General features: G+C 42.0%; 2 protein-coding genes across 3 annotated transcripts; one reads left to right on the plus strand and one right to left on the minus strand.

Moving 5' to 3' along the window:
• The first annotated feature begins 2,496 nt into the window (after nt 1–2,496).
• Nucleotides 2,497–22,357, plus strand: LOC120019163 (serine/threonine-protein phosphatase PP1-beta catalytic subunit-like). Its single transcript, XM_038962457.1, has 8 exons — nt 2,497–2,561; nt 10,688–10,819; nt 11,672–11,902; nt 12,049–12,153; nt 12,240–12,311; nt 12,409–12,560; nt 20,542–20,676; nt 20,768–22,357. The coding sequence occupies exons 1-8, from the start codon at nt 2,510–2,512 to the stop codon at nt 20,870–20,872; spliced, it is 984 nt and encodes a 327-aa protein (XP_038818385.1). The 5' UTR covers nt 2,497–2,509; the 3' UTR covers nt 20,873–22,357.
• Nucleotides 15,201–27,749, minus strand: LOC120019164 (3'(2'),5'-bisphosphate nucleotidase 1-like). Of its 2 annotated transcripts, none has more exons than XM_038962459.1 (9): nt 27,679–27,749; nt 26,650–26,771; nt 26,429–26,553; nt 25,489–25,594; nt 25,321–25,369; nt 24,682–24,752; nt 24,280–24,486; nt 24,083–24,188; nt 15,201–15,250 (listed from the first exon to the last, which is right to left on the minus strand). In XM_038962459.1, exons 2-8 carry the CDS (start codon nt 26,767–26,769, stop codon nt 24,123–24,125), a joined length of 744 nt encoding a protein of 247 aa, XP_038818387.1. In that variant the 5' UTR covers nt 26,770–26,771; nt 27,679–27,749; the 3' UTR covers nt 15,201–15,250; nt 24,083–24,122. The 2 variants fall into 2 exon arrangements, with proteins under 2 accessions (XP_038818387.1, XP_038818386.1); XM_038962458.1 differs by lacking the exon at nt 15,201–15,250 and adding an exon at nt 23,611–23,985.
• Nucleotides 27,750–27,752: the final 3 nt, after the last annotated feature.

Below are 27,752 nucleotides of genomic sequence, written 5' to 3' on the forward strand. Positions count from 1 at the left end.
ACAAAAGGGAAAGTTATCAGTATCTGTGGTAGTGATATGAGGGTCACAATAAAAGTAATGGACTGGTTATATCACCGAATTGTGTTGTTATCTTTGAATTTACTGTGTCATCAAGCAGGTCAGCTTCCATAAAAGGTAAAGCAACCAGCAAAAGGCTTTGTTCGATCACATACAAAATACCAAATCTAGTTAGCTGGTTAGTGGTTACAAATCTTCGCCAAAAGACAGAACCCCTGACTGAACCTAAATAAACGGTGTAGCCGTGGCGTACTGCATTAGCATCGAATAGCCCCTGCGATATGCAACTTTTCAGGGAAGTTAGGAACCAATATACACGGGCAGTTAGGAAAGCAAAGGCTAGCTTTTTCAAACAAAAATGTGCATCCTGTAGCACAAACTCCAAAAAGTTCTGGGACACTGTAAAGTCCATGAAGAATAAGAGCACCTCCTCCCAGCTGCCCACTGCACTGAGGCTAGGAAACACTGTCACCACAGATAAATCTGTGATAATTGAGAATTTCAATAAGCATTTTTCTACGGCTGGCCATGCTTTCCACCTGGCTACCCCTACCCCAGTCAACAGCTCTGCACCCCCCACAGCAACTTGCCCAAGCCTCCCCCATTTCTCCTTCACCCAAATCCAGATAGCTGATGTTCTGAAAGAGCTGCAAATCTGGACCCCTACAAATCAGCTGGACTAGACAATCTGGACCCTCTCTCTCTAAAATTATCTGCCCAAATTGTTGCAACCCCTATTACTAGCCTGTTCAACCTCTCTTTCATATCGTTTGAGATCCCTAAAGATTAGAAAGCTGCCGCGGTCATCCCCCTCTTCAAAGGGACACACACTCTAGACCCAAACTGTTACAGACCTATATCTATCCTCCCTGACAGTCTAAAGTCTTCGAAAGCCAAGTTAACAAACAGATTACCGACCATTTCGAATCCCACCGTACCTTCTCCGCTATGCAATCTGCTTTCCGAGCTGGTCATGGGTGCACCTTAGCATGCTCAAGATCCTAAACGATATCATAGCCGCCATCGATAAAATACAATACTGTGCAGCCGTATTCATCGACCTGGCCAAGGCTTTCGACTCTGTCAATCACCACATTCTTATCGGCAGACTCAACAGCCTTGGTTTCTCAAATGACTGCTTCGCCTGGTTCACCAACAACTGCTCAGATAGAGTTCAGTGTGTCAAATCGGAGGGCCTTTTGTCCGGACCTCTGGCAGTCTCTATGGGGTGCCACAGGGTTCAATTCTCGGGCCAACACTCTTCTCTGTATACATCAATGATGTCGCTCTTGCTGCTGGTGATTCTCTGATCCACCTCTACGCAGACGACACCATTCGGTATTCTTCTGGCCCTTCTTTGGACACTGTGTTAACCAACCTCCAGACGAGCTTCAATGCCATACAACTCGCCTTCCTTGGCCTCCAACTGCTCTTAAATGCAAGTAAAACTAAATGCATGCTCTTCAACCGATCGCTGCCCACACCCGCCCGCCCGTCTAGCATCACTATTCTGGACGGTTCTGACTTAGAATATCATCCTTCACTCATGCTGCCAAACATACCCTCGTAAAACTGACTATTCTACCGAATCTTGACTTCGGCGATGTCATTTACAAAATAGCCTCCAACACTCTACTCAGCAAATTGGATGTAGTCTATCACAGTGCCATTCATTTTGCCACCAAAGCCCCATATACTACCCACCACTGTGACCTGTTAGCTCTCGTTGGCTGGCCCTCACTTCATATTCATCGCCAAACCCACTGGCTCCAGGTCATCTATAAGTCTTTGCTAGGTAAAGCCCCGCCTTATCTCAGCTCACTGGTCACCATAGCAGCACCCACCCGTAGCACGAGCTCCAGCAGGTATATTTCACTGACCAGCCCCAAAGCCAACACCTCATTTGGCCGCCTTTCCTTCCAGTTCTCTGCTGCCAATGACTGGAACGAACTGCAAAAATCACTGAAGCTGGAGACTCATATCTCCCTCACTAACATTAAGCATCATTGCACCCGTACATAGCCCATCTGTAAATAGCCCACCCAACTACCCTCATCCACATATAGTTATTTATTTTTTCTCCTTTGCACCCTAGTGTCTCTACTTGCACATACATCTTCTGCACAGCTATCACTCCAGTGTTTAATTGCTAAATTGTAGTTATTTTGCCACTATGGCCTTTTTTTTGCCTTACCTCCCTAATCTTTCTACATTTGCACACACTGTATATATACTTTTCTATTGTGTTATTGACTGTCTGTTTGTTTATCCCATGTGTAACTCTGTGTTGTTTGTGTCGCATTGCTTTGCTCTATCTTGGCCAGGTCGCAGTTGTAAATGAGAACTTGTTCTCAACTGGCCTACCTGGTTAAATAAAGGTGAAATAAAAAATAAAATAAATAGTTTGTACTGTACAGTAGTAAACCACGCCCCCGGGTGGTGAGTACGAGATAGTTCTCTCTGCGTAGTGGTTTTCAGTTTTTTGAAGAAAATGGCGGAAAGCGAGCTCAACGTTGACAGCATCATCTCCCGATTGCTTGAAGGTATGATATATCATGTTATTTGGCAATTAACCCTGCGGTTATATGCTGGAGACAGTACTTACACGTATAACATGATGTCATTTTATTTTCAGGTGGCAAAAAACGAATGTACCCTTATATTTGGCATTGGCCAGTTGAGTTTGCGAGATAGCTAGCTAACGTTAGCCCGTCAGAGGAAGGTGGTTCAACAAAGTACAGTGTCAGTGGCTAGCATTAGCTAGTTACCCTATCTAGGGTGAGCTAGCTACAATTTTAACAGCAACTAGCTATTTAGCCAACCTAGCTAGCTGACTAGACATGTCGAAGAGAAAACACATTTATTTTCAAAATGACGTTTGATTTGTGTTGCGCTGTCATGCAAGCCATTGACAACGTTAACTAGCTTACCAAACTAGCTAGCCAACTAAGTTAGCTAACTAGTTAAATAGATGTTGACAATTATCTAAAGTTAGTTAGTTATATTTTTTGCCTAGCACAGAACAGTGATGATGCTGTTTTTTTGTATACATTTTAGTGGCTAGCTACCGACTGTTAGCGAGTTAATGTGAGTTTTTACACCTTGATGAGAGAGGGGATTTTGCGAGCGGACAGCTTGGTTTGCCAGCGGTAACACACCCCCCTGTCCGTGTTGACTGCAAGCTAACTAATAACATTACATTAACATTGGTTTTCAATACACGCCTAGGGGCTATTCGGTTGTTGGTGAAGTAGCTAAGAATGTCTGTAGTCGTATGTATAGCAAGTACACAAAAAAACCTGGTGAACGTCAACTCAAACAGCCCTAACATTCATTTTAACTGTCCTCTTGGTGGCTATTCAGTTTCGCATCAGTAGTCTGACTCTACAGTAACCGCTCTCAATGTTGGATATGTACCCGAGCGTTTTATTTCTGGGCAGAAATCACCTATGGAAAATTCTCAAGATGATAATTTCCCAAACATTCTTCATAGTCTTGGTTTCTTTTCTCATAATGAATACATTTCGAAACAATCAAGGTGATGTTAAGGAGTGAATGATGGGGTGTGACAATGAAATTATGGCGCATTTCCATTCAGGATTTACCCTGGTGTTTAACCCAAAAGGCTCAGACTTTTCTGTTTCCATCTACATGGGCCGGAACCCATGGTTCCTGTGGACCTTGCTCTCACTTGGGGCCAAAGCAAGGCCACTGGTAGTGTTTAGCTTGTATTTACATAACAATGGCTAACTGTGACCTTTAAAACCTCACAAAGCAACTCACAAATTTGCATCCTGTAGCACAAACTCCAAAACGTTCTGCGACACTGTAAAGTCCATGGAGAATAAGAGTACTTCCTCCCAGCTCCCCACTGAGGCTAGGAAACACTGTCACCACTGATAAATCCACTATAATTGAGAATTTCAATAAGCATTTTTCTACTGCTGGCCATGCTTTCTACCTGGCTACCCCTACCCTGGTCAAATGCTCTGCACCCCCCACAGCAACTCGCCCAAGCCTCCCCCATTTCTCCTTCACCCAAATCCAGATAGCTGATGTTTTGAAAGAGCTCAAATCTGGACCCCTACAAATCAGCCGGGCTAGACCATCTGGACCCTCTCTTTCTAAAATTATCCTCAGAAATTGTTGCAACGCCTATTACTAGCCTGTTCAACATCTCTTTCGTATCGTCTGAGATCCCCAAAGATTAGAAAGCTACCGCGGTCATCCACCTTTTCAAAGGGGGAGACACTCTAGACCCAAACTGCTACAGACCTATCTATCCTACCCTGCCTTTCTAAGGTCTTCGAAAGTCAAGTTAAACACATCACCGACCATTTAGAATTCCACCGTCTCTTCTCCGCTGTGCAATCTGCTATCCAAGCTGGTCATGGGTGCACCTCAGCCACGCCCAAGGTCCTAAACAATATCATAGCCGCCATCAATAAGAGACAATACTGTGCAGCTGTATTCATCGACCTGGCCAAGGTTTTCGACTGTCAATCACCACATTCTTATCGGCAGACTCAACAGCCTTGGTTTCTCAAATGACTGATTCACCAACTACTTCTCTGATAGAGTTTAGTGTGTCAAATCCGAGGGCCTGTTGTCCGGATCTCTGGCAGTCTCTATGGGGGTGCCACAGGGTTCAATTCTCGGGCCGACTCTTTTCTCTGTATACATCAATGCTAATCGCGCTTGCTGCTGGTGATTCTCTGATCCACCTCTCCGCAGACGACACCATTCTGTATACTTCTGGCCCTTCTTTGGACACTGTGTTAACCAACCGCCAGATGAGATTCAATGCCATACAACTCTCCTTCTGTGGCCTCCAACTGCTCTTAAATGCAAGTAAAACTAAATGCATGCTCTTCAACCGATCGCTGCCCGCACCTGCCTGCCTGTCTAGCGTCACTACTCTGGACGGTTCTGACTTGGAATATGTGGACAACTACAAATACCTAGGTGTCTGGTTAGACTGTAAACTCTCCTTCCAGACTCGCATTAAATTAAGCATTTCCAATCAAAAATTAGAATCGGCTTCCTATTTTGCAACAAAGCATCCTTCACTCATGCTGCCAAACATACCCTCGTAAAACTGACTATCTTTCCGATACATTAATTCGGCGATGTCATTTACAGAATAGCGTCCAACACTCAGCAAATTGGATGCAATCTATCACAGTGCCATCTGTTTTGTCACCAAAGCCCCATATACTACCCACCACTGCGACCTGTATGCTCTCGTTGGCTGGCCCTCGTTTCATATTCGTTGCCAAACCCACTGGCTCCAGGTCATCTATAAGTCTTTGACTTCTCAGATCACTGGTCACCATATAGCAGCACCCACCCATATCACGCGCCCCAGCAGGTATATTTCACTGGTCACCCCCAAAGCCAACTCCTCCTCCGGCCGCCTTTCCTTCCAGTTCTCTGCTGCCAATGACTGGAACGAACTGCAAAAATCACTGAAGCTGGAGACTCATATCTCCCTCACTAACTTTAAGCACCAGCTGTCAGAGCAGCTCACAGATCACTGCACCTGTACATAGCACATCTGTAAATAGCCCATTCAACTACCTCATCCCCATACTGTTATTTATTTTGCTCCTTTGCACCCCCAGTATCTCTACTTGCACACATCTTCTGCACATCTATCACTCCAGTGTTTAATTGCTATATTGCAATTATTTTGCCACTATGGTCTATTTATTGCCTTACCTCCCTTATCCATCCTCATTTGTACACACTGGATATAGACTTGTTCTATTGTATTATTGATTGTATGTTTGTTTATTCCATGTGTAACTCTGTGTTTGTGTCGCACTGCTTTGCTTTATCTTGGCCAGGTCACAGTGGTAAATGAGAACTTGTTCTCAACTAGCCTACTTTGTTAAATAAAGGTTAAAAAAAATTACCTGTTTTTATTATGTAGAGGTTGTTGATTCTTCTCTTCAGAAGTTCTCACTGTCAGCCCTACCTCATGCTTTAGCATCTTCTGGCCTGCAAGCCCTATTCCGATCTACTGATCTGAATGACAACTCAAACTTTACAGTTGGCACTAGAGGTCGACTGATTTATGATTTTTCGATAGCGATTTATTGGGACCAAAAAAAGCCGATACCGATTAATCGAACGATTTATATATATTTGTGTGTGTGTAATAATGACAATTACAACAATACTAAATGAACAATGGACACTTATTTTAACTTAATATAATACATAAAATCTATTTAGTCTCAAATAAATAATGAAACATGCTCAATTTGGTTTAAATAATGCAAAAACAGTGTTGGAGAAGAAAGTAAAATATGTGCCATGTAAAAAAGCTAACGTTTTAAGTTCCTTGCTCAGAACATATGAAAGCTGGTGGTTCAATATTCCCAGTTCTTCAATATTCCCAGTTAACCTGTTACGGCTGGGGGTTCCGCTAGCGGAAAGTTTCGACAACATCCAGTGAAATTGCAGAGCGCGAAATTCAAAAAGTTATTAGAAATATTTAACTTTCATACAATCACAATACACCAAATTAAAACTTAACTTCTTGTTAATCCAGCCACTGTGTCAGATTTCAAAAAGGTTTTACGGCTATAGCAAACCATGCTACTATCTGAGGACAGCACCCCATCAAACAAACACATGACAATCCTATTTCAACCCGCCAGGCGCGACACAAAACTCACAAATAACGATTTAATTCATGCCTTACCTTTGAAGATCTTCTTCTGTTGGCACTCCAATATGTCCCATAAACATCACAATGGTCCTTTTGTTCGATTAATTCCGTCGTTATATCCCCAAAATGTCAATTTATTTCGCTTCGTTTTATTCAGAAAAACACCGGTTCCAACTCGCCCAACATGACTACACATTTTCTAATAATTTACCTGTAATCTTGGTCCAAACATTTCAAACAACTTTCCTAATACAACTTTAGATATTTTAAAATGTAAATAATCAAAAAAAATTAAGACTGAATAAACCGTGTTCAATAGCGGATAAAATGAAAGTGGAGCGAGCGCTAGGTTGTGCGCCCCAAACACAACAGTACACTAGACTCGACCCTCGTTCTGAATAGCCATACTTCTTCATTACTCAAAAGAAAAACATCAACCAATTTCTAAAGACTGTTGACATATAGTGGAAGCCCTAGGAACTGCAACCAAGTCCCACAGAAATCTAGATTCCCATAGAAAACCAATTGAAAAGATGGTCACCTCAAAAAAGGTTGATCCTGGATGGTTTGACCTTGGGGTTTCACCTGCCAAATAAGTTCTGTTATACTCACAGACATAACAGTTCTAGAAACTTTAGAGTGTTTTCTATCCAAATCTACCAATTGTATGCATATCCTAGCTTCTGGGCCTGAGTAGCAGGCAGTTTACTTTGGGCACACTTTTCATCCGGACGTGAAAATACCGCCCCCTATCCCAAACAGGTTTTAAGAAGTTTTTTAGGTTGTAGTTATAGGAATTATGACGCGTCGACTATTTCTCTCTATATCAATTGTATTTCATATACCTTTGATTATTGGATGTTCTAATATGCACTTTAGTATTGCCAGCCTAATCTCAGGAGTTGATAGGCTTGATGTCATAAACAGCGCTGTGCTTCAAGCATTGCTAAGAGCTGCTGGTAAACGCAGTGCTGTTTGAATGAATGCTTACGAGCCTGCTGCTACCTACCACCACTCAGACTGCTCTAACAAATATCAAATCATAGACCTTAATTATAATAAACACAGAAATACGAGCCTTTGGTCCTTAATATGGTCAAATCCGGAAACTATAATTTCGAAAACAAAACATTTATTCTTTCAGTGAAATACGGAACCGTTCCGTATTTCATCGAACGGGTGGCAGCCCTATGTCTAAATATTGCTGTTACATTGCACAACCTTCAATGTTATGTCATAATTATTTAAAATTCTGGAAAATTAGTTCGCAAATGCCAGGCGGCCCAAACTGTTGCATATACCCTGACTCTGCTTGCACTGAATGCAAGAGAAGTGACACAATTTTCCTGGTTGATATTGCCTGCTAACATGAATTTTTTTAAACTAAGTATGCATGTTTAAAAATATATACTTCTGTGTATTGATTTTAAGAAAGGCATTGATTGTTTATGGTTAGGTACATTTGTGCAAAGATTGTGCTTTTAAATCATCACCCGTTTGGCGAAGTTGAAGTAGGCTGTGATTCGATGATATATCAACAGCCACTGTATTGATTATATGCAACACAGGACAAGCTAGTTAACTACACATGGTTGATGATGTTACTAGGTTAACTAGTGATTATGTGAAGATTGATTTTTGTTTTTGTTTTTTATAAGATAAGTTTAATGCTAGCAACCTACCGTGGCTCCTTGCTGCACTCGCGTAACAGGTGGTCAGCCTGCCACGCAGCTTCCTTGTGGATTGCAATGTAATCGGCGTCCAAAAATGCCGATTGCCCATTGTTATATGAACTTGAAATCGGCCATAATTAATCGGCCATGCCAACCTCTAGTTGGTCAACCTCTAGTTGGCATTATGCATTGGGGCAGGTAGCGTTCTCCTGGCATCCGCCAAACCCAGGTAAACGCCATTGGACTACCAGATGGTGAAGCGTGTTTAATCACCCCAGAGAATGTGTTTCCAGATTCCAATGGTGTCAAGCTTTACACCACTCCAGCCGATGCTTTGCATTGTGAGTGGTGATCTTAGGCTTGTGTGCGGCTGCTCGGCCATGGAAACCCATTTTATGAAACTCCCGACTAACCGTTGTTGTGCTGATGTTGCTTCTAGAGGCAGTTTGGAACACAATAGTCAGTGTTGCAACCAAGGACAAACAATTTTTACGCACTATGTGCTTCAGAACTCGGCGGTCCCGTTCTGTGAGCTTGTGTGGCCTACCAGTTTGTGGCTGATACGTTGTTGCTCCAAGACGTTTCCACTTCACAGTAACAGCACTTACAGTTGACCAGTGCTGAACTGACTTGTTAGAAAGGTGGCATCCAATGACAGTGCCACGTTGAAAGTCACTGAGCTCTTCAGTACTGGCCATTCTACTGCCAATGTTTGTCTATGGAAATTGCATGGCTGTGTGCTGGATTTTATACCTGTCAACGAGTGTGGCTAAAATAGCTGAATCCACTCATTTGAAAGGGTGTCCATTTACTTTTGTCCATGTAGTATATCTCTATCACTCCAATAGCCCAGCACATTTTACACTGAACAAAAATGTGAAGGCAACATGTAGTGTTGGTCCCATGTTTCATTAGCTATAATAAAAAAATTGCAAATGTTCCATACGTACAAAAAGTTTATTACTCTCATATTTTGTGCACATCCCTGTTAGTGAGCATTTCACCTTTGCCAAGGTAATCCATCCACCTGACAGGTGTGGCATATCAGGAAGCTGATTAAACAGCATGATCATTGCACGGATGCGTCTTGTGCTGGAAACAATAAAAGGCCACTCTAAAATGTGCAGTTTTGTCACACAACACAATGCCACAGATGTCTCAAGTTATGAGAGGGTGTGCAATTGGCATGATGACTGCAGGAATGTCCACCAGAGCTGTTGCCAGAGAATTGAATGTTCATTTCTCTACCATAAGCTGCCTCAACTTCGTTTTAGAGATGGGTCGTCCTGGCTCCCAAGTGGGTGGGCGTATTTCCTTATATGAACTGTAACTCAGTGAAACCGTTAATGGTTGCATGTTGCATTTTAACAATTTTGTTCAGTATAAATAAGGTATTGGAACTGACCCTGTATATAGCTTCTTACTTTCTCGTGTTCTTATTTTTATTTCTCGTGTTTTTTGTCCTTCCGTTGTTATTTTGTAGTACTACATTGATATTGATTACTGCATTGCTGGGTATAGAGCGTGCAAGAAAAGGCATTTCACTATACTTGTGCACGTGACATTAACTTGAAACTTACAAAAAATACAGTCAACCTCATCTGTATTTATTAGCCAAAATAATACACACTATGAATGAATAAAAAGCATTTTACCATCAAATTATACATAACATGCTTTCAAGACACTTTATCCCCACTTGGAACACTGTACACAGCAGCAGTGACAATCACTTGCTGTCTCGCTCTCTCTCCTTTCATGTTGCCAGCACATTGCTGAACCCGAAATGGCAAGCCTTAAAAAAAAAAATCCCAACTCCATGTCATCCACGTCCTAGCCGGGAGGTTGACTCGGTGACTCCCTTAAAACCATTAGCCAATCGATTACTGTTAATGAAAGTCAAATGGCTGTGACCTGCAATCCTCTGTCATTTGTGAAGTCAAGCAGAAGGCCTTTTCTAAATGTCCATTAGGTATGCAGTAGTCGTCATCCTATTAGAAATCGGTTAGGGCCTTGGAAGGTGTTTTTGTTTCAACAGTGTAATTATTATTGGTCAAAGTGTATATCTATGCCATCTGATGATCTGAATGAAATTACATTGCTATTTTTATGACATTGAAATGTGAGGTTTTGCAACGATCTCAAAAGGATTTGGTCTGACTTTTGTTTCTTCTTTTAGGACTTACACGGTGGTTTCATTTTCTGCACTGATTTGAAGACCATAAAAAGCATATGAAACACAGTCGGCATGATTACAATGGAGGGCAGGGTCATGACTCATGGTTGTGATGATTGATTGCCCTATCTTTTTGTCAAGTGCGAGGATGCCGTCCAGGGAAGATAGTCCAGATGACGGAGGCGGAGGTGCGGGGGTTGTGCATCAAGTCCCGGGAGATCTTCCTCAGCCAGCCCATCCTACTGGAGCTGGAGGCGCCGCTCAAAATCTGTGGTCAGTACAAATAGTTCTCCCGCTTGCTCTATCCTTACTCTGGAGCACGCTCTCTCTCTCTGTCTCTCTTTCTCTGTTTCGCGCTCTCTGTCTCGCGCTCTCTCTCGCTCTCTGTGTATCTTAGAAATAGCATATGAGAAATGAGTCATACCAGGGTTAGAAAAATATAAAAAGCTGACATAGGCCTAAGGTGAGTGATTTTATATGGCCAAGAAAAAGGCATGCAGAAGCCTACCTAAATCAAATCACATTTAATTGTCATGTGCCGAATATAGCAGGTGTAGACTTCACCGTGAAATGCTTACTTAGGAGCTCTTTCCCAATGAGAGTTAAAAATAAGGAAATGAAAACGCATGGAATAAAATACAAAATTATGAAGCTATATACAGGTACCCATACCTGTCCTCATAGAAATCTTCAGGCAAATAAAACCACAGATACCTATAAATTCACTGGTGTCCTGGCACTATCCATACCATTCTATACATTTTTATGGTCCTGGCACTATCCTTACCACACACAGTTGTCTTTAAGCCAAAATGTCAGAGAGAAAGGAGAGGATAGGATAACACATTGGAGAGACAAAGGCCTAGCTCAGTAAGTAGAGCAGGAGGATATAAATGATGTCTCCCTCGAGGGTCTGCGGCTCTGCCGGATGGGGCCATCTCCCTTCCAGCAAGGACACAATCTGGCTCAAGTCTAGTCACTCACTCTCTTCTTCACTCCTTCCAGGTGTCCAGGGCGCACTTTAAAAAAGAAAGGCTGTGTCAATCTCAATGTGACTTCCCTGGTTAAATAAAGGGTACATCAAATAATGGTCGTCTCACAAACACCTCTGCTCTCTCTCTCTAGGTGATATCCATGGCCAGTACACAGACCTGCTGCGGCTCTTTGAGTACGGGGGCTTCCCGCCGGAGGCTAACTACCTGTTCCTGGGGGATTACGTGGACCGAGGCAAGCAGTCCCTGGAAACCATCTGCCTACTGCTGGCCTACAAGATCAAATACCCCGAGAACTTCTTCCTGCTCAGAGGAAACCACGAATGTGCCTCCATCAACCGCATCTACGGTTTCTATGACGAGTGTAAGACCAGAAGCAGTGTCACACACACACACACATGCTGAATCACTTATCTTTCTCAGTGAGGATGGAGGATCCATAATAGTATTGCTTTTGTGATCTCTACAAATTCTTAGCATAATTCCATGTCCTTTCAATGTGTTCCCCAGGCAAACGCAGATTCAACATAAAGCTGTGGAAGACATTCACAGATTGCTTCAACTGTTTGCCCATTGCCGCTATAATCGATGAGAAGATCTTCTGCTGCCATGGAGGTAGTATGCATGGGGGCATTTCTATCAATTCAATCCCTATTATTATTTTTGAATATTATTCATTAACAATCATCCCTTTTCCTCAGGTCTCTCTCCTGATCTGCAGTCCATGGAGCAAATCCGACGCATCATGAGGCCCACTGATGTCCCTGACACAGGTGTGTTAACGTGTGTGTCGGGGGGGGGGGTGTTACATGTTTTGTGATGTATTTGTGACTGGCTCTGACTGTGCTGACCGCGCTTTCTCTGTGCTAGGCCTGCTGTGTGACCTGCTGTGGTCAGATCCAGACAAAGACGTGCAGGGTTGGGGGGAAAACGACCGGGGTGTCTCCTTCACCTTTGGGGCTGACGTGGTCAGCAAGTTCCTCAACCGCCATGACCTGGACCTCATCTGCAGAGCCCACCAGGTAGAGCCTTTATACTGACCCAATGTAGGGCTGTGATGATACCAGTATCGCAACAGGAAGAAGACCTTTAAAAACCTGCTGTATGTAAAACGTGTGCTGAAACTGGGAGAATAAATGTGACTCTGGATGATAGGGCTGCACGATTTAATCAAATTAAAATCGCGAGTGCGATATTGACATGCAATATCCATATCGCAAGAGGCTGTGATTTTTCTCCTTTCTTTGAAACTTCATTAATACAACAAACTACATTGTTTACCTCCTCCAATGAGATGCGCATTCACTCTACATGCACAAAGGATGCTGACCAATCACAAGCGGGCTCTCTCACTCTGCATGGCGTGCACATGCAGGCGAATCACAAGCATCCCTGTTTCGGGCGCGCAGTTAGATGGTGATGAGAAGAGAAAAGGGCTTCACCAAAGATAGTACAGTAGGATGTTTAGAAACTCTGTGGCTTGACCTTAGTGTGTCAGAAAAATTAGTCCTGCTAGTGCTACTGAATGTTGATTTGGTGCCAAAGTGCACATCTTCAGTGATTTGGAAGTATTTCAGCGACAGGCAAATCAATGTCAACCAAATGCAAGTGTTGTGCAAAAAGTGCCTCAGAGTTGTGGCGACAGCAAGAAGCAACATGACATACAGTTCATATAAGGAAATCAGTCAATTGAAATACATTTATTAGGCCTTAATCTATGGATTTCACATGACTGGGCAGGGGCGCATCCATGGTTGAGCCTGGAGCCAGGCTGACCCACTGGGGAGCCAGGCCCAGCCAGTCAGTATTAGTTTTTCGCCACAAAAGGGTTTTATTACAGACATGTGGAGGTCCTGGGCTGACATGGTTACATGTGGTCTGCGGTTGTGAGGTCGGTTGGATGTACTGCCAAATTCTCTAAAATGACGTTGTACATTGCACAGGTGGCTTATGGTAGAGAAATTACCATTACATTCTCTGGCAACAGCTCTGGTGGACATTCCTGCAGTCAGCATGCCAATTGCAATATCCCTCAACTTGAGACATTCTGTGGCATTATGTTGTGACAACTGCACATTTTAGTGGCCTTTAATTGTCCCCAGCACAAGGTGCACCTGTGCAATGTTCATGCTGTTTAATCAGCTTCTTGATATGCCACACCTGTCAAGTGGATAGATTATCTTGACAAAGGATAAAATGCTCATTAACAGTGATGTAAACACATTTGTGCACAACATGTTATTACCTTTAAGCTTTTTGTGTTTGGAACATTTCTGGGCTCTTATTTCAGCTCATGAAACATGGGACTAGCACTTTACATGTTGCGTTTATATTTTTGTTCAGGGTACATAATTACTCAATCATAAGCTTCCTATTCTATCTGCAGCCTATGGCTGCCTGAATAAATAACTAACTTAGCTTATTTAATTACTCATAATGGTAAATATATATATATATATATATACACACACTTTTGTGTGTATATATAGATACATACATACAAAAGTATGTGGATTCGGCTATTTTAGCCACACCTGCTGCTGACAGATGTATAAAATCCAGCACACAGCCATGCAATCTCCATAGACAAACATTGGCAGTAGAATGGCCTTACTGAAGAGCTCAGTGAGTTTCAACGTGGCACCGTCGTAGGTCAGTCAGTTCTAGAGCTGCCCCGGTCAACTGTAAGCACTGTTATTGTGAAGTGGAAACATCTAGGAGCAACAACAGCTCAGCCGCGAAATGGTAGGCACCACAAACTCACGGTTCCAACGCTCACTACCGAGTAGGGTTGCACATTTTGGGGAATATTCAGAGATGGAAACTTTTCGTGGGAATATATGTGAATTAATGAAAATATGCAAATTAATATTAATACCATTTAAATGTAGATGTTTTTTGCATTGGATATATTTACCATATGGAAACGTAAACCATTTACCTTATCATAAGTAGACATAATTGCTAATGATTAAATCCTTCCATTAGAAATAAATTCGTAACTAATTATTTTTTAACTTTAAATGAGTTGACTCTTCACATGGGATGATTTCACTAAACAACAAAATTAAGGGAATATTGAATGATCCCCAATGATACATCGCATCTCCCAAAATCTGTAAAATGATAGTCTAAACTAAAGCTTTGGTTGTCTTCCTCTCAGGCTTCCATGTCTTCTCCCTGGACCTCCTCAATGTCCACCTCTTGAACATCAGACTCTGAGGCCTCATCTTCACTGTCACTTTCCAACCTTGTTGAGGATGGCTTGTTGTCAGGCTCAAAAAGCCATATTTGTCCGGATGGCCACCAATTTTTCAACCCTTGTATTGGTCAGCCTGTTGCGTGCTTTGGTGCGTGTGTTCCCAAACAAGTTGCATACACAGCTCGAGCAAGACATTAATCATAATTTCTCTGACTACGTTCCTCCATTAAGTCAAAAAAACTTCTGATTCCAGAAGGACCATGAGCTGTTGCTATCAATAAGGTGTCTGATTCATCATTTTCACCTTGAATAGAAGTAGAGGGACATTTGTCAGAGGTTGCTTGTTGTGAGCGCTGAGGGAACTTTATGCACTTGGCCAGATGATTCTGCATCTTTATTGCATTCTTCACACATGATTTGGCACAGTATTTGCAAATGTACACAGCTTTTCCTTCTACATTAGCTGCAGTGAAATGTCTCCACACATCAGATAGTGCCTGTGGCATTTTCCTGTAAAGATTAGAAAAAAAAGTTAAAAAAATACAATTCCATGTACAGATAAATAGTATAATAACTTCTCTAGGGTACGTGAGACGTTAGTGTCCCACCTCTTCAACAGCCAGTGAAACTGCTGGGCGCCAAATTCAAATACAGAAATACTCATTATAAAAATTCAGAAAACAAAACATATTTTACATAGGTTTAAAGATTAACTTCTTGTGAATCCAACCACGGTGTCAGATTTTTTAAAAATGCTTTACGGCGAAAGCATACCTTACGATTATTTGAGAACATAGCCCAGCAGACAAATCATTACAAACAGTAATCAGCCAAGTAGAAGAGTTACACACGTCAGAAATAGAGATAAAATGAATCCCTTACCTTTTGATGATCTTCATATGGTTGCACTCAGCAGACATTCATTTACTCAAATGTTCCTTTTGTTCGATAGTCTCTTTATATCCAAAAACCTCCGTTTTGTTCGCGTTTTCTTCAGTAATCCACAGGCTCAAACGCAGTCAAAACAGGAAGACAAAATCCAAATTGTATCCGTAAAGTTCATAGAAACATGTCAAACGATGTTTATATTCAATAATCCTCAGGTTGTTTTTAGCCTAAATAATCGATAATATTTCAACCGGACAATAACGTTGTCAATATAAAAGGTCAACAAGAAAGGCACTCTCTCGGTCGTGCGCATAAAAAAGCTCTGTGACACTTTAGGGTCCACTCATTCAGACTGCTCTTACTTCCTCATTTTTCAGAATACAAGCCTGAAACAATTTCTAAAGACTGTTGACATCTAGTGGAAGGCATATGAACTGCAATTTGAGTCCTAAGTCAATGGATACTGTAATGGCATTGAATAGAAACCCCCCCCCAAAAAACGACTTCTCGACTGGATTTTTCTCAGGTTTTCGCCTGCCAAATCAGTTCTGTTATACTCAGACATCATTCACAGTTGTAGAAACTTCAGAGTGTTTTTTTTAATACAATACTACTAATAATATGCATATATTAGCATCTGGGACAGAGTAGCAGGCAGTTTACTCTGGGCACGCATTTCATGCAAAAGGGAAAATGCTGCCCCCTATCTCAAACAGGTTTTAACAAGATAATCACTGACATGTCAGCTGGTCCTTTTGTGGCAGGGCTGAAATGCAGTGGAAATGTTTTTTTGGGGATTCAGTTCATTTGCATGGCGAAGAGGGACTTTGCAATTAATTGCAATTCATCTGATCACTCTTCATAACATTCTGGAGTATATGCAAATTGCCATCATACAAACTGAGGCAGCAGACTGTGTGGAAATTAATATTTGTGTCATTCTCTAAACTTTTGGCCACGACTGTACTCCTTGGCTCAGACAGTGTAGTAGTGTGGGCTCAATAGCATCTCATTAGTGTGCAAGATCTTGAATCAGCTGTATGTGTGATGGAAGAGTGCATTGCACATGTGATGGACGAATGCACTATGCATGCAGAGGGTTGCAATTCCATTGAATTGGGGATAGTTTAAAACCTCTTATGGCTGCAAGCCCGAGGTCGGTACACCTATGACAACATCCAGCTCAAAGTGCAGGGCGCGAAATTCAAAAAAATATTTTTTTAAAATATTTAACTTTCACACATTAACAAGTCCAAGACACCAAATGGAAGATACAGATCTTGTGAATAAAGCCACCATTTCAGATTTTTAAAATGTTTTACAGGGAAGACAAAATATGTAAATCTATTAGCTAACCACGTTAGCAAAAGACACCACTTTTCTAACTCCATCAGTTTCTTACTCCATCAGGTGCTATCACCAATTCGGCCAAATAAAGATATTGATAGCCACTAACCAAGAAAAAACCTCATCAGATGACAGTCTGATAACATATTTATTGTATAGGATAGGTTTTGTTAGAAAAATGTGCATATTTCAGGTATAAATCATAGTTTACAATTGCACCCACCATCACAACTCGACTAGAATAAATACAGAGAGCAACGAGAATTACCTAATTACTAATCATAAAACATTTCTTAAAAATACACAGCTCACAGCAATGGAAAGACACAGATCTTGTGAATTCAGACAATATTTCAGATGTTCTAAGTGTTTTACAGCGAAAACACAATAAATCGTTATATTAGCATACCACATGTGCAAACGTTACCCGAGCATTGATTCAAGCCAAAGAGAGCGATAACGTAATCATCGCCAAAATATATTAATTTTTTCACTAACCTTCTCAATTCTTCCGATGACACTCCTGTAACATCATATTACAACATACATATAGAGTTTGTTCGAAAATGTGCATATTTAGCCACAAAAAAACGTGGTTATACAATGACAATACTAGCAAAACTAGCCTGAAAATGTCGGGCGCCATCTTTAACAGTGATCTTGTCTCATGCATAACTATTCATAAACTTGACTAAAAAAATATGTTGGACAGCTATCGAAAGACAAATTAGTTCTTAATGCAATCGCTGAATTACATTTCTAAAATTATCCTTACTGTGCAATACAGGGTTCGCCAAGCGAAGCTATACCAAAGAAAATGGCGGAATATGCGTTTAAAAATTTTCGACAGAACAACGATTTATCATCTTAAATATTTCTTACTATGAGGTGATCTTCCATCAGAATCTTGGGCAATGTATCCTTTCTTGGGTCTAATCTTCTTTTGGTCGAAAGATGTCCTCTTGTCCGTCGAAATGCCCACTAACGTTCGACCGGGACCCCGAAATGTGCCCGGCGCTTCAAAGTGCAACACAAAGCAATGCCTCAAAATCGCACTAAACGGATATAAATTGCTATAAAACGGTTTAAATTAACTACCTTATGATGTTTTTAACACCTATAACGAGTAAAAACATGACCGGCGAAATATTACTGGCTAAACCCAAGCTTGGAAAGAGAGCAGGTCCAACGTACATCGTGCGTCAGGCGCAGCAGGAAAAGAACGGTACATCCGGTCTTTGGCCTTTTATACAGGCCCTGATTGCGCAATCGACTCCATTCAAATTGTCACCTCTTACTGACATCTAGAGGAAGGCGTAGGCAGTGTTTGTAGCATCATAGCATTCACAGGGACTTATGAACTGACCTGGGAGCAGGGGCCAAGATTTCTGAAATCTCACTCCATATCAGGAAAAGTGCTGTAGAATGAGTTCTGTTCCACTCAGAGACATAATTCAAACGGCTATAGAAACTAGAGAGTGTTTTCTATCCAATAATAACAATAATATGCATATTGTACGAGCAAGAATTGAGTACGAGGCCGTTTGAAATGGGCACCTTAAACAGAGCTACTCAATACTGCCCCTGCAGCCATAAAAAGTTAACCAAAATATGCCACAAGACCTAGAATTTCCTTGTGTATCCCACAAAAAAGGTTCACTGTTATAAGCTAACGTTTGACAATTTTAAACAAAATTCCCCAAATTCCCGGGCTTAACTTCCCATGGAAAATATCTAGAAAAAGTTTCCGACCCTTTGCAACCCTACTACCGAGTTCCAAACTGCCTCTGGAAGCAACGTCAGCACAATAACTGATCGTCGGGAGCTTCATGTAGTGGATTTCCATGGCCGAGCAGCTGCACACAAGTTTAAAATCACCATGCGCAATGTCAAGCGTCGGCTGGAGTGGTGTAAAGCTCACCGCCATTGGACTCTGGAGCAGTGATGAATTACGCTTCATCTGGCAGTCCGATGGACAAACCTGGGTTTGTCGGGAGAACGCTACCTGCCCGAATGCATAGTGCAAAGTTAGATCTGGGACTGTTTGTCATGGTTCGGGCTTGGCCCCTTACTTCCAATTAAGGGAATTCTTAACGCTACAGCATACAATGACATTCTAGATGATTCTGTGCTTCCAACTTTGTGGCAACAGTTTGGGGAAGGCCCTTACCTGTTTCAGCATGACAATGCCCCAGTGCACAAAACAGGGTCCATACAGAAATGGTTTGTCGAGATCGGTGTGGAAGAACTTAACTGGCCTGCACAGAGCCGTGACCTCAACTCCATCGACACCTTTGGGATGAATTGGACTGCCTACTGCAAGCCAGGCCTATTTGCCCAACATCAGTGCCTGACCTCACTAATGCTATTGTGGTTGAATGAAAGCAAGTTCTAACATCTAGTGGAAAGCCTTCCCAGAAGAGTGGAGGCTGTTATAGCAGCAAAGGGGGGACCAACTCCATATTAATGCCCATGATTTTGGAATGAGATGTTTGACGAGCAGGTATCCATACTTTTGGTAATGTAGTATAGAAAATAGGGGCTCAATGTTGGTCATTAATTAAATAGTGCTGCATTATAGCACACTATTGGTCATGTTCATGTGTTTGTTAATATGTAGGTGAAATAATCCTGTCTATCATATGTACCCTATAACACTGTTCAACAATTTTGGGGGGGATTTGGTTTTATATTCAGTTAGCACAGAATGTATTCATATGATATACATTTAGAAGTGATCTTCTCTACTTGGACACTTGTTTTAACCATGTCTTATGAAATTAGCAAGTGTTTGAAAATCACAATTGCAATATCCGGACCCAAAAATCGTAATTTGTTATTTTATTCAAATTGTGCATCCCTACTGGATGACAACATAATGGTGTTTGTTTCCAACATTTGGGCTGTTTTCCTAAAGAAGTTAAATTTGTTTCGTGTGGTTCCTTTCAATGATACTAACAAGTATTGATACTGTTATTGTCCCGGCCCTAATACTGAGGGCTATTGGTTCATTAGGATGTATGAGATACTGAGGGCTATTGGTTCATTAGCAGTGGTGGTAAAAGTAAAGCTACCTTAATAGAGAGTGACTCAAGTAAGTCACCCAGTAAAATACTGAAGTCAGTGTAAAAGTATTTGGTTGTAAATATTGTCTAATTCCTTATATTAAGCAAACCAGACTGCATAATTTCCTTCATTTACGGATAGCAAGGGTCATGCTCCAACACTGTCATAATTTACAAACGAAGCATGTGTTTAGTGAGTCCGCCAGATCAGAGGCAGTAGGGATGTTATCTTTAAGTGTGTGAATTCGACTTTAGCAGGAAAAGCAATCATTCAAAATGTAACGAGTACTTTTTGGGTGTCAGGGAAAATGTATGGAGATAAATTATTAACTTTTCTTTAGGAATGTAGTCAAGTTGTAAAAAATACCCTAGACTAAAGTAGTACTTTTAAAGTATTTTTACACCACTGTTCATTAGGATGCATGAGATACTGAGGGCTATGTTCATTAGGATGAAACTCTAAAGGATGTTCGTTAACTTAAAAGTGTTCTGTACCTGAAGGTTGTTGAGGACGGCTACGAGTTCTTTGCCAAACGGCAGCTGGTGACGCTGTTCTCAGCTCCCAACTACTGCGGGGAGTTTGACAACGCTGGGGGCATGATGAGCGTGGACGAGTCCCTCATGTGTTCCTTTCAGGTGAGAACAAACGCGCACGCACACACTCACTTACTGTGGATGAGTCTCCCAGTGCTGTTAACACACTAAGTATTAATACTTTCTCTCTCAGATTTTGAAGCCGTCAGAGAAAAAAGCTAAGTACCAGTATGGGGGAGTGAACACGGGACGCCCTGTAACCCCGCCTCGTACTGCCCAAGCCCCAAAGAAGAGGTGAGCGCCTGGCCTCCATCTCGCCTCCTCCTTGCACCATTTCCTCTATTGCCCCCTTCAACGTCCTGTCCCCTCCCTCCCATCTATGGGAAGTGCTCTAGCCCCCCTGACCCCCACTCACCTATTTCATGTGTAAAATATTAAATCTTTCCTGTGAACGTATTTTTTTTTTCTTTGCTTGTTTGTTGGTATTTTTATTAATAATATAAGTGACATGTGGTTTTTCAATGCTATGAAATGGGTTGCTAAGGTGCAGAAATACGATACACACCTTTTGTGGAAAGGGGCAATGCATTCTGAAGGGATGCTTTTCTGCCTTCAGGTATAGAAAAAGTATTGAATTTGATTTGAGTGTGTGCGCGAGTGAGTTGGGTTCTTTACCCCAGCCTTGACTCTTCAAGATCAATAACGTGAGATCCTCTCCACCCAGTCTCACAATTTACCCTGCTAATGTGTAACCTTCTCACAATATTACTAATAACATTGGCCGTTTTGGCTACAGTAACTGAGTGGAATGGTTTTGCCTCTTAATGAGTTTGGAGAAAGTCATTTTCACCCCGTTGGGACTCAAATTTCTCTCTTTATGGAGACACTAATGAACTATTAACAACTTTGAAAGTACTTGTACAAATGCATATTATCAGAACCATACAAAATGACGGTATATACACACTGGGCATGTATTGTATACACATTCTGTACATTTTAACTGTGTATACATGTTAACAGTTAACAACTAGTACAGTTAAGGTCATGTGTCCTCAACTCAAAGGGTTCACAACAAATGGGTGTTTAAAATGCCTGTTGGTTTTGAATCAATCTTTTCCACCACCACACCAGCCCTCTCCTCGTATCCACTGAACCTGCTTCAATTGCTGAAGACTGTTTATGGACATTGCTTTAACTGTGTGCCTGTGAGAATGCATAGATGGTGGTGGCTTGGAAAGTTGAGTCAAAGGCACCTGATTTCTATTGGTGTTGAATATTCTTTTTCTCATAAACACGGCCAGTTGGCCCCACTAGACGATTACAAGCTGTTTTCAGCATCCCCCATTGCCCCTGCAGTTCTTGTAAACATGGCATATTACATCACACGCTTATTACCAAGCTCGGGGTGAGGCCGAGATGGCACTTTGGAGCGGGATCACTTACTTAGACATTGCTGCCCCCTAGTGGTAGAACTTAGGACAGCCGAAAGAGGCTGACGATGTCAACTACCAGCAAGGCATCAGAACGTGAATACAGTACGTGTACCTTTTCTGGGAAGATGATTCCAATATCTGGTTCAGGATTGTCATCCAACTAATGAGCTTACTAAGGAATATTCAAATAATATTTTAGGCTTGAGTTTGGCGATATCTCGCCTTTTGCCTTGTTCTGATCTATCAGTCTCTTCAAGTTGGAAACTCAGTGTTTTAAACAGTTTAGAGATTTGTAAAATTTATTTGACTCTTTGAATGGAATAAATGGAACAGTGCCGTTGACCCTGCCTCTCGTGTCTGTCATTATTCTTTGGGCTGCCTTAAAAAAAAAACGCAGCTACTCAATGGGAGCAGTGTGGGAGGGCCTAGTGTTCCACTGTCCATCAGAAAAGTAATAATTACATATCCGTCAACCAATTGTAAATGTAGATCAGCAGTTTTATCAAATAATTTGGACATGCGTTTCATATGTTTTGAAGGCACCCTTGGCCTACTATGTCATGATTATTGTGCCATTCATTTGGGTAATGAATCAGTCTGGGCTGTTTAGAAATATTTTGTACAAATGTGATTCTTTATACCAGAAGTGTATCTAAAGTATCTATACAGTAAAAAAAGTTTTTTTATGATCTCAGATGTAATGTCCCCTGTTTAGGGGACCTGCGTGGTTCTTGTTCTGACATTTTCACTGCCGTAGCTCTAAATGGCTTGCATTGAGCAATAGTCCTGGTTCCCAAAGACAGTAGTATATTTTCTGAGCCTGTGTAAAGTAGAATGTGAAATCTGAACCACTTGGAGCTGGGATGTTCCTCCTAGCATTTAATTCCCTCTTCCGACTGTCCAACTCCTGGCTGAACCTTAATTCACAGCCACATGCCTGCAATCCTTAGATAACGTAGCAGGAGAGTGGTTTTATCACTATAGCACAGATTGATTTATAGCCATTAAAATAATACATTGAATTTAAACAAAACTCAGACTGACATTCATTTGAGATGAAAGGTGAGTTCCAAACGCGTTCAGGAAGCCAAGCTAGCGCTCAGATGTTCACAGCGATCAGGTCAGACACATACTATAAGATTTCACTTTTGTTGGCCATTTTGTGGTTATACTATATTTAGAAAGCACGTTATTTCAAGCCTTCATAGTTTTGAATAGGTAATACAAAATATTTCATTTTATTTGTACTATGTGCTTGTGTCCTCAAGTGACTACACTTCATCAAATCAAGTTTATTTTATATAGCCCTTCTTACATCAGCTAATATCTCGAAGTGCTGTACAGAAACCCAGCCTAAAACCCCAAACAGCAAGCAATGCCGGTGTAGAAGCACAGCGGCTAGGAAAAACTTCCTAGAAAGGCCAAAACCTAGAGAGGAACCAGGCTATGAGGGGTGGCCAGTCCTCTTCTGGCTGGAGATTATAACAGAACATGGCCAAGATGTTCAAATGTTCATTAATAATCAGGAGTAAATGTCAGTTGGCTTTTCATAGCCGATCATTAAGAGTATCTCTACCGCTCCTGCGGTCTCTAGAGAGTTGAAAACAGCAGGTCTGGGACAGGTAGCACCTTACCAGAAAGGTGAGATTTGAACTGTAAGTATACAGCATTACTAGTTATTGTTTATGGCTCATGAATTACTTTGGGGTACAACGTAGATAATTTTATACAAGTAATTATGGAAATTAAAATATTCCATTCATGACTAAAGATGCTAGAATTTTATCATTTGGCAGGGTTTTTGGACAATAACAGAGTTGTAAATTATGTATCAATCAGGGCTTGAGGGCCTGCAGGACTGACTGGGGCACTTTACTGGTGGGGTTGCGTAGAGTGGCCAGCACCCCAGCAGAATTCATGTGCTTAACATTAGCATCGTAACACAACGCACTGCTATGCATGTCTGTCAGCTTACCTGCAGAGGGACAGACAGAAAAAAAGACACCATTATTATTTTTTCATTACTCATTAGAGGTACTTTCAGGATGATCAAGAAGAAGGATGTTGCTTACCTCCTACTGCATGCAGGATGGCTTCAGGGGCACACGTGTCCTACTTTTTAGTTCCTAGACAGGCAAAGACATAGGCTGAGGCCTTCCCCTCCACAAGCTGAACAATCTACACAAAGAAAGGGTTCAGAGAAATAAGAAATGTTATTGATGTTTACCTATGTACCCCCACCATACCTTCTCATCCCTGTATATTTCACCTTATTTCCTGCTCCGCCAACTCTCCGCCAAATCACATCATGAGGTTCCATGGCATCCACGGTGTCTGTGACAAGTTTGTTGCTGTGGGAACGGGTCGTGGTGACTATGCGTCGGCCATCCGGAACCTCCTGTAGCTCGAACCCGAAGGCGCCCAGTCCTGGCATTCCCCACAGAGTTCTCCCCATGTCTGCTGTCTCCGTCCCCAACTGTGGATACAAAACACAGGACATTACACACTCACGGACCAAGGTCGTGTTCAATAGGGCACAATGTTTTGCAACTGAAAATGAAAAATCTGTTACCTCCCTATTTCTACAATGTTTTCTCCCTACGCAACGTGCCCTGATAGGTGAGAGGGTATAAGGCAGAAAGATTATTTGTCGTCGATCACTTGCTGGTACCTGGTAATTGAAGAAGGGCTGGTTGATGACCCCCGCAATGGCGATCAGTACAGTCATGTGATCAAGAAGTCCTGAGATCAGATGACATGTTAGTTGAAGGGAACACAAGCAGTGGACTTCACACAAGTATTGACATCATACTGTATATCTAGTAGACATACTGTAGTAGTTTTCCAGCATGAAGAACAAACAAGTGATGTAAGGGTAGTATAATAGCAAAGAAAAAAAGGATAGGGAAGTCCAAGCATTCCTCCTTTATCCACCTATTCTGCCCTTGTCCCTCCCAGTCTCAATACCCTCCCTCTGTCAACATACGGAGAGTCGTGCTGAGAAGCTGGGCGTCCGACCCCGTATGACACATCTGGACCTGATCTGGCAGGTAAAGACACTTGGCCGCTGCTCAGCAGGGATGACAGGCGAGAGAGTGAAAAAGGGAATCGGCACTGATGATTAGGAGATGACTGAATTAAATGTTCCCCATGTTTTTGTCAAAGAGGACAATGCATAGGTCTAACAGGAAGTGTAAGAGAAGAGTCTGACACTGAAATACCTGGTAGTAATCGAGGGTGTGTGTTGGAAGCCTGTAATGAGTGATCTAAACGAAAGACTGGCAAAATAATAACGCCGTAGTAAGTTTACCTTCAGTGTATTCTTTAGTGCCATCAAGGGGGTCGACCCACACAACCAGCTAAAATTCAGACACCGGGACATTCAAACACAGAAACACAGCTGGAATGATAAGTCAGTACCCAGAAAATGATCCAAATCAGTACAGTAGGTTTCAGCTCTAAAGTCCCTGTGTCTCACCTCCTCCTCTTTCAGGGCACTGTATTCCAATGGACAGGACTTTTGTAGGATTTCTTCAGACTGACTGCTCTCAATCAGGTCCTCTGACAGCCTCCTCTGGCAGATCCTGATGTGAGAGATGTTCACTGTTAAGACAGGGATGTTGTGCAACGTGTTGTGTACTCTAATCTTTACATCAACATTAATTGGTCAGTAACATTAGGACAGATCCTATTCATGCAAGTTGCATGGATTTACATTAAGGCCTGAAAAGCACTTGCCAATCGGACAAGTCAGCTGTATTTTTAGGTTGCCCAAAGATTAGTCACTTTCCTGAAAATGTAAAAAAAACATTTGTTTACACGCAAAACTGCGATAACTTGTCGGGCACTTAAACAACAGGGGGAAGCATAAAAATCGGTTCTACTGGTCTGCTACATCGGACGCATAACTTTTGCAGAATGTGAGACGCTCCAATTAATTTCAGAGAAAACTGGGCGTAAGCGTGCCAGCTCCTTGAAAGGCTTGCGCTGCTCCAGTGTAAAAGTAAGTTCTGGTTCTATTTTCAAGAATTCTAAGCGCAGCTCACGCCTAAGAGCAATAGGACATAGTGACGCCTGAGAGCAATAGGACATAGTGACGCCTGAGAGCAATAGGACATAGCGGCTAGTGCTCTGCTCCCACTGACTAGAATTTACACTTCCAGTGTAGCCCCAATGTTAGAAAAAAATATATAGTAACCTATCTAAATGGGGCAACCACAATTTACCCAGCTGCCATACATTGTCCATCTTTCACTTAAACAATAGGGATGAACCAGAAAGATCCGTTTTAGGCTTACTGGAAATCTTTGCAGTTTTGTTGTTACATTTTTTTAAAATAATCACCTTGGGCAACCTCAACTTGCCTGACTGCTGAGTTCACTTGCCCCAGACAATAGTGCAACCCTTAAGCTCAATACCTGATGTTGCACACACCCACCTCCTCTCCGATGATGGTGATTTTGGGGAAGCTTTTGGATAGGGAGGCACATATGCTCTGCTGGACCAGCCTGTCTGCCAGTGTCTGTAGATCGTTAGCCCCCGTCTGTCCACATAAGAGAGAGTGAGAGATCATTTATAAACAACATTCAATCTCCCTCAATTTAGCACTTTGCCCCACTCTCCGTTCAGTAAGTCCAACCTTTTCCACGATTCCCAGCTCTCCGCTGTGAAGAACCCTCCGTATGATGGCTCCTGCCTTCTCTGCCACTGCGTAAGCCGAAGCCACCAAACACATCACCACTGCTGGATTTCCCGACATTGCTGATGGAAGGAGAGATACAAAAGTGTACAGCTCAGAGAGAAAAAAATATATATACTATGTACCCTCAAGGCGTATAGATCTATATGATCACTCACTTTAGTCAACTGAATGAATCAACACACCCTCTACCTGTAGTAGGAAAAAGGACAGTATTTGTACTTTCACCATTACTTGGGCTAAAGCATACCTTTAGGCACTTATAGACTATCTGTCCACACACACACACACACACACACACACACACACACACACACACACACACACACACACACACACACACACACACACAAAATTAAGTAGCTACACCCTGATCCTGGAGTGCCGCAAGCACTTCATGTTTTTGATTTAACCGTCCTGGAAGACCAGGTGTTTTGAATTTAAGCAATCATTGAACTGATCAATTAGCTCAGTTGGTCAGGTGTGGTGCCTAGTTGGAACAAAATCCTGCAGTATCTGCCGCACTCCAGGGACAGGGTTGCCTACCCCTGAGCTACAGTAACAAGCAGTGTGCCAGGCGTAAGGCTCATTTATGCAGTTGTTGAAACTGAGTATATGTCCATGATTCCACAGAGTACCCAACTGCCAAAGGTTACTAGCTAGTGGTGTGTGTATTATAGTGCCACTGCTTGAAACCTGCTGATATTTTGAAGCAAATCAGTCTATTCTCTAACTTCTATTCCCCATCCATTAGACTACTAGCTAACTAACAAGTGGCACAAGTCTGCAGCCCCAGCAGTGCTGGTTAGCAAGCTAGCTAATCGTATCTAGCTAATATCGAAAGCAATCTCAATTGAGCAAATAATAACATAACAGCATTGAAGACACTATTTTCCCTGAAGATTACCAATGCACTTATAGCTATAGCTAGCTAACGTTATCTCCCTGAAAGAAGAGAATGGCACTTACTAGTGTCTACTGTAGATGTTACAGCTCAGGACTGGTTGTAAATGGAAATCCTGGAATACCAGGAAATGTTATGC

Source organism: Salvelinus namaycush, chromosome 24 (genome assembly GCF_016432855.1).
Source record: "Salvelinus namaycush isolate Seneca chromosome 24, SaNama_1.0, whole genome shotgun sequence".
Classification (NCBI taxonomy): domain Eukaryota; kingdom Metazoa; phylum Chordata; class Actinopteri; order Salmoniformes; family Salmonidae; genus Salvelinus; species Salvelinus namaycush.

Coding starts and splice junctions, on each gene's coding strand:
- LOC120019163 (XM_038962457.1), top strand. CDS start 2,510: ATGGCGGAAAGCGAGCTCAACGTTGACAGCATCATCTCCCGATTGCTT. Junction 11,903..12,048: donor CTACGGTTTCTATGACGAGT/GTAAGACCAGAA, acceptor TGTGTTCCCCAG/GCAAACGCAGATTCAACATA. Junction 12,312..12,408: donor CACTGATGTCCCTGACACAG/GTGTGTTAACGT, acceptor TCTCTGTGCTAG/GCCTGCTGTGTGACCTGCTG.
- LOC120019164 (XM_038962459.1), bottom strand. CDS start 26,769: ATGTCGGGAAATCCAGCAGTGGTGATGTGTTTGGTGGCTTCGGCTTAC. Junction 26,554..26,649: donor AGCTGGGAATCGTGGAAAAG/GTTGGACTTACT, acceptor TTATGTGGACAG/ACGGGGGCTAACGATCTACA. Junction 25,370..25,488: donor GTGCCCTGAAAGAGGAGGAG/GTGAGACACAGG, acceptor TCTGAATTTTAG/CTGGTTGTGTGGGTCGACCC.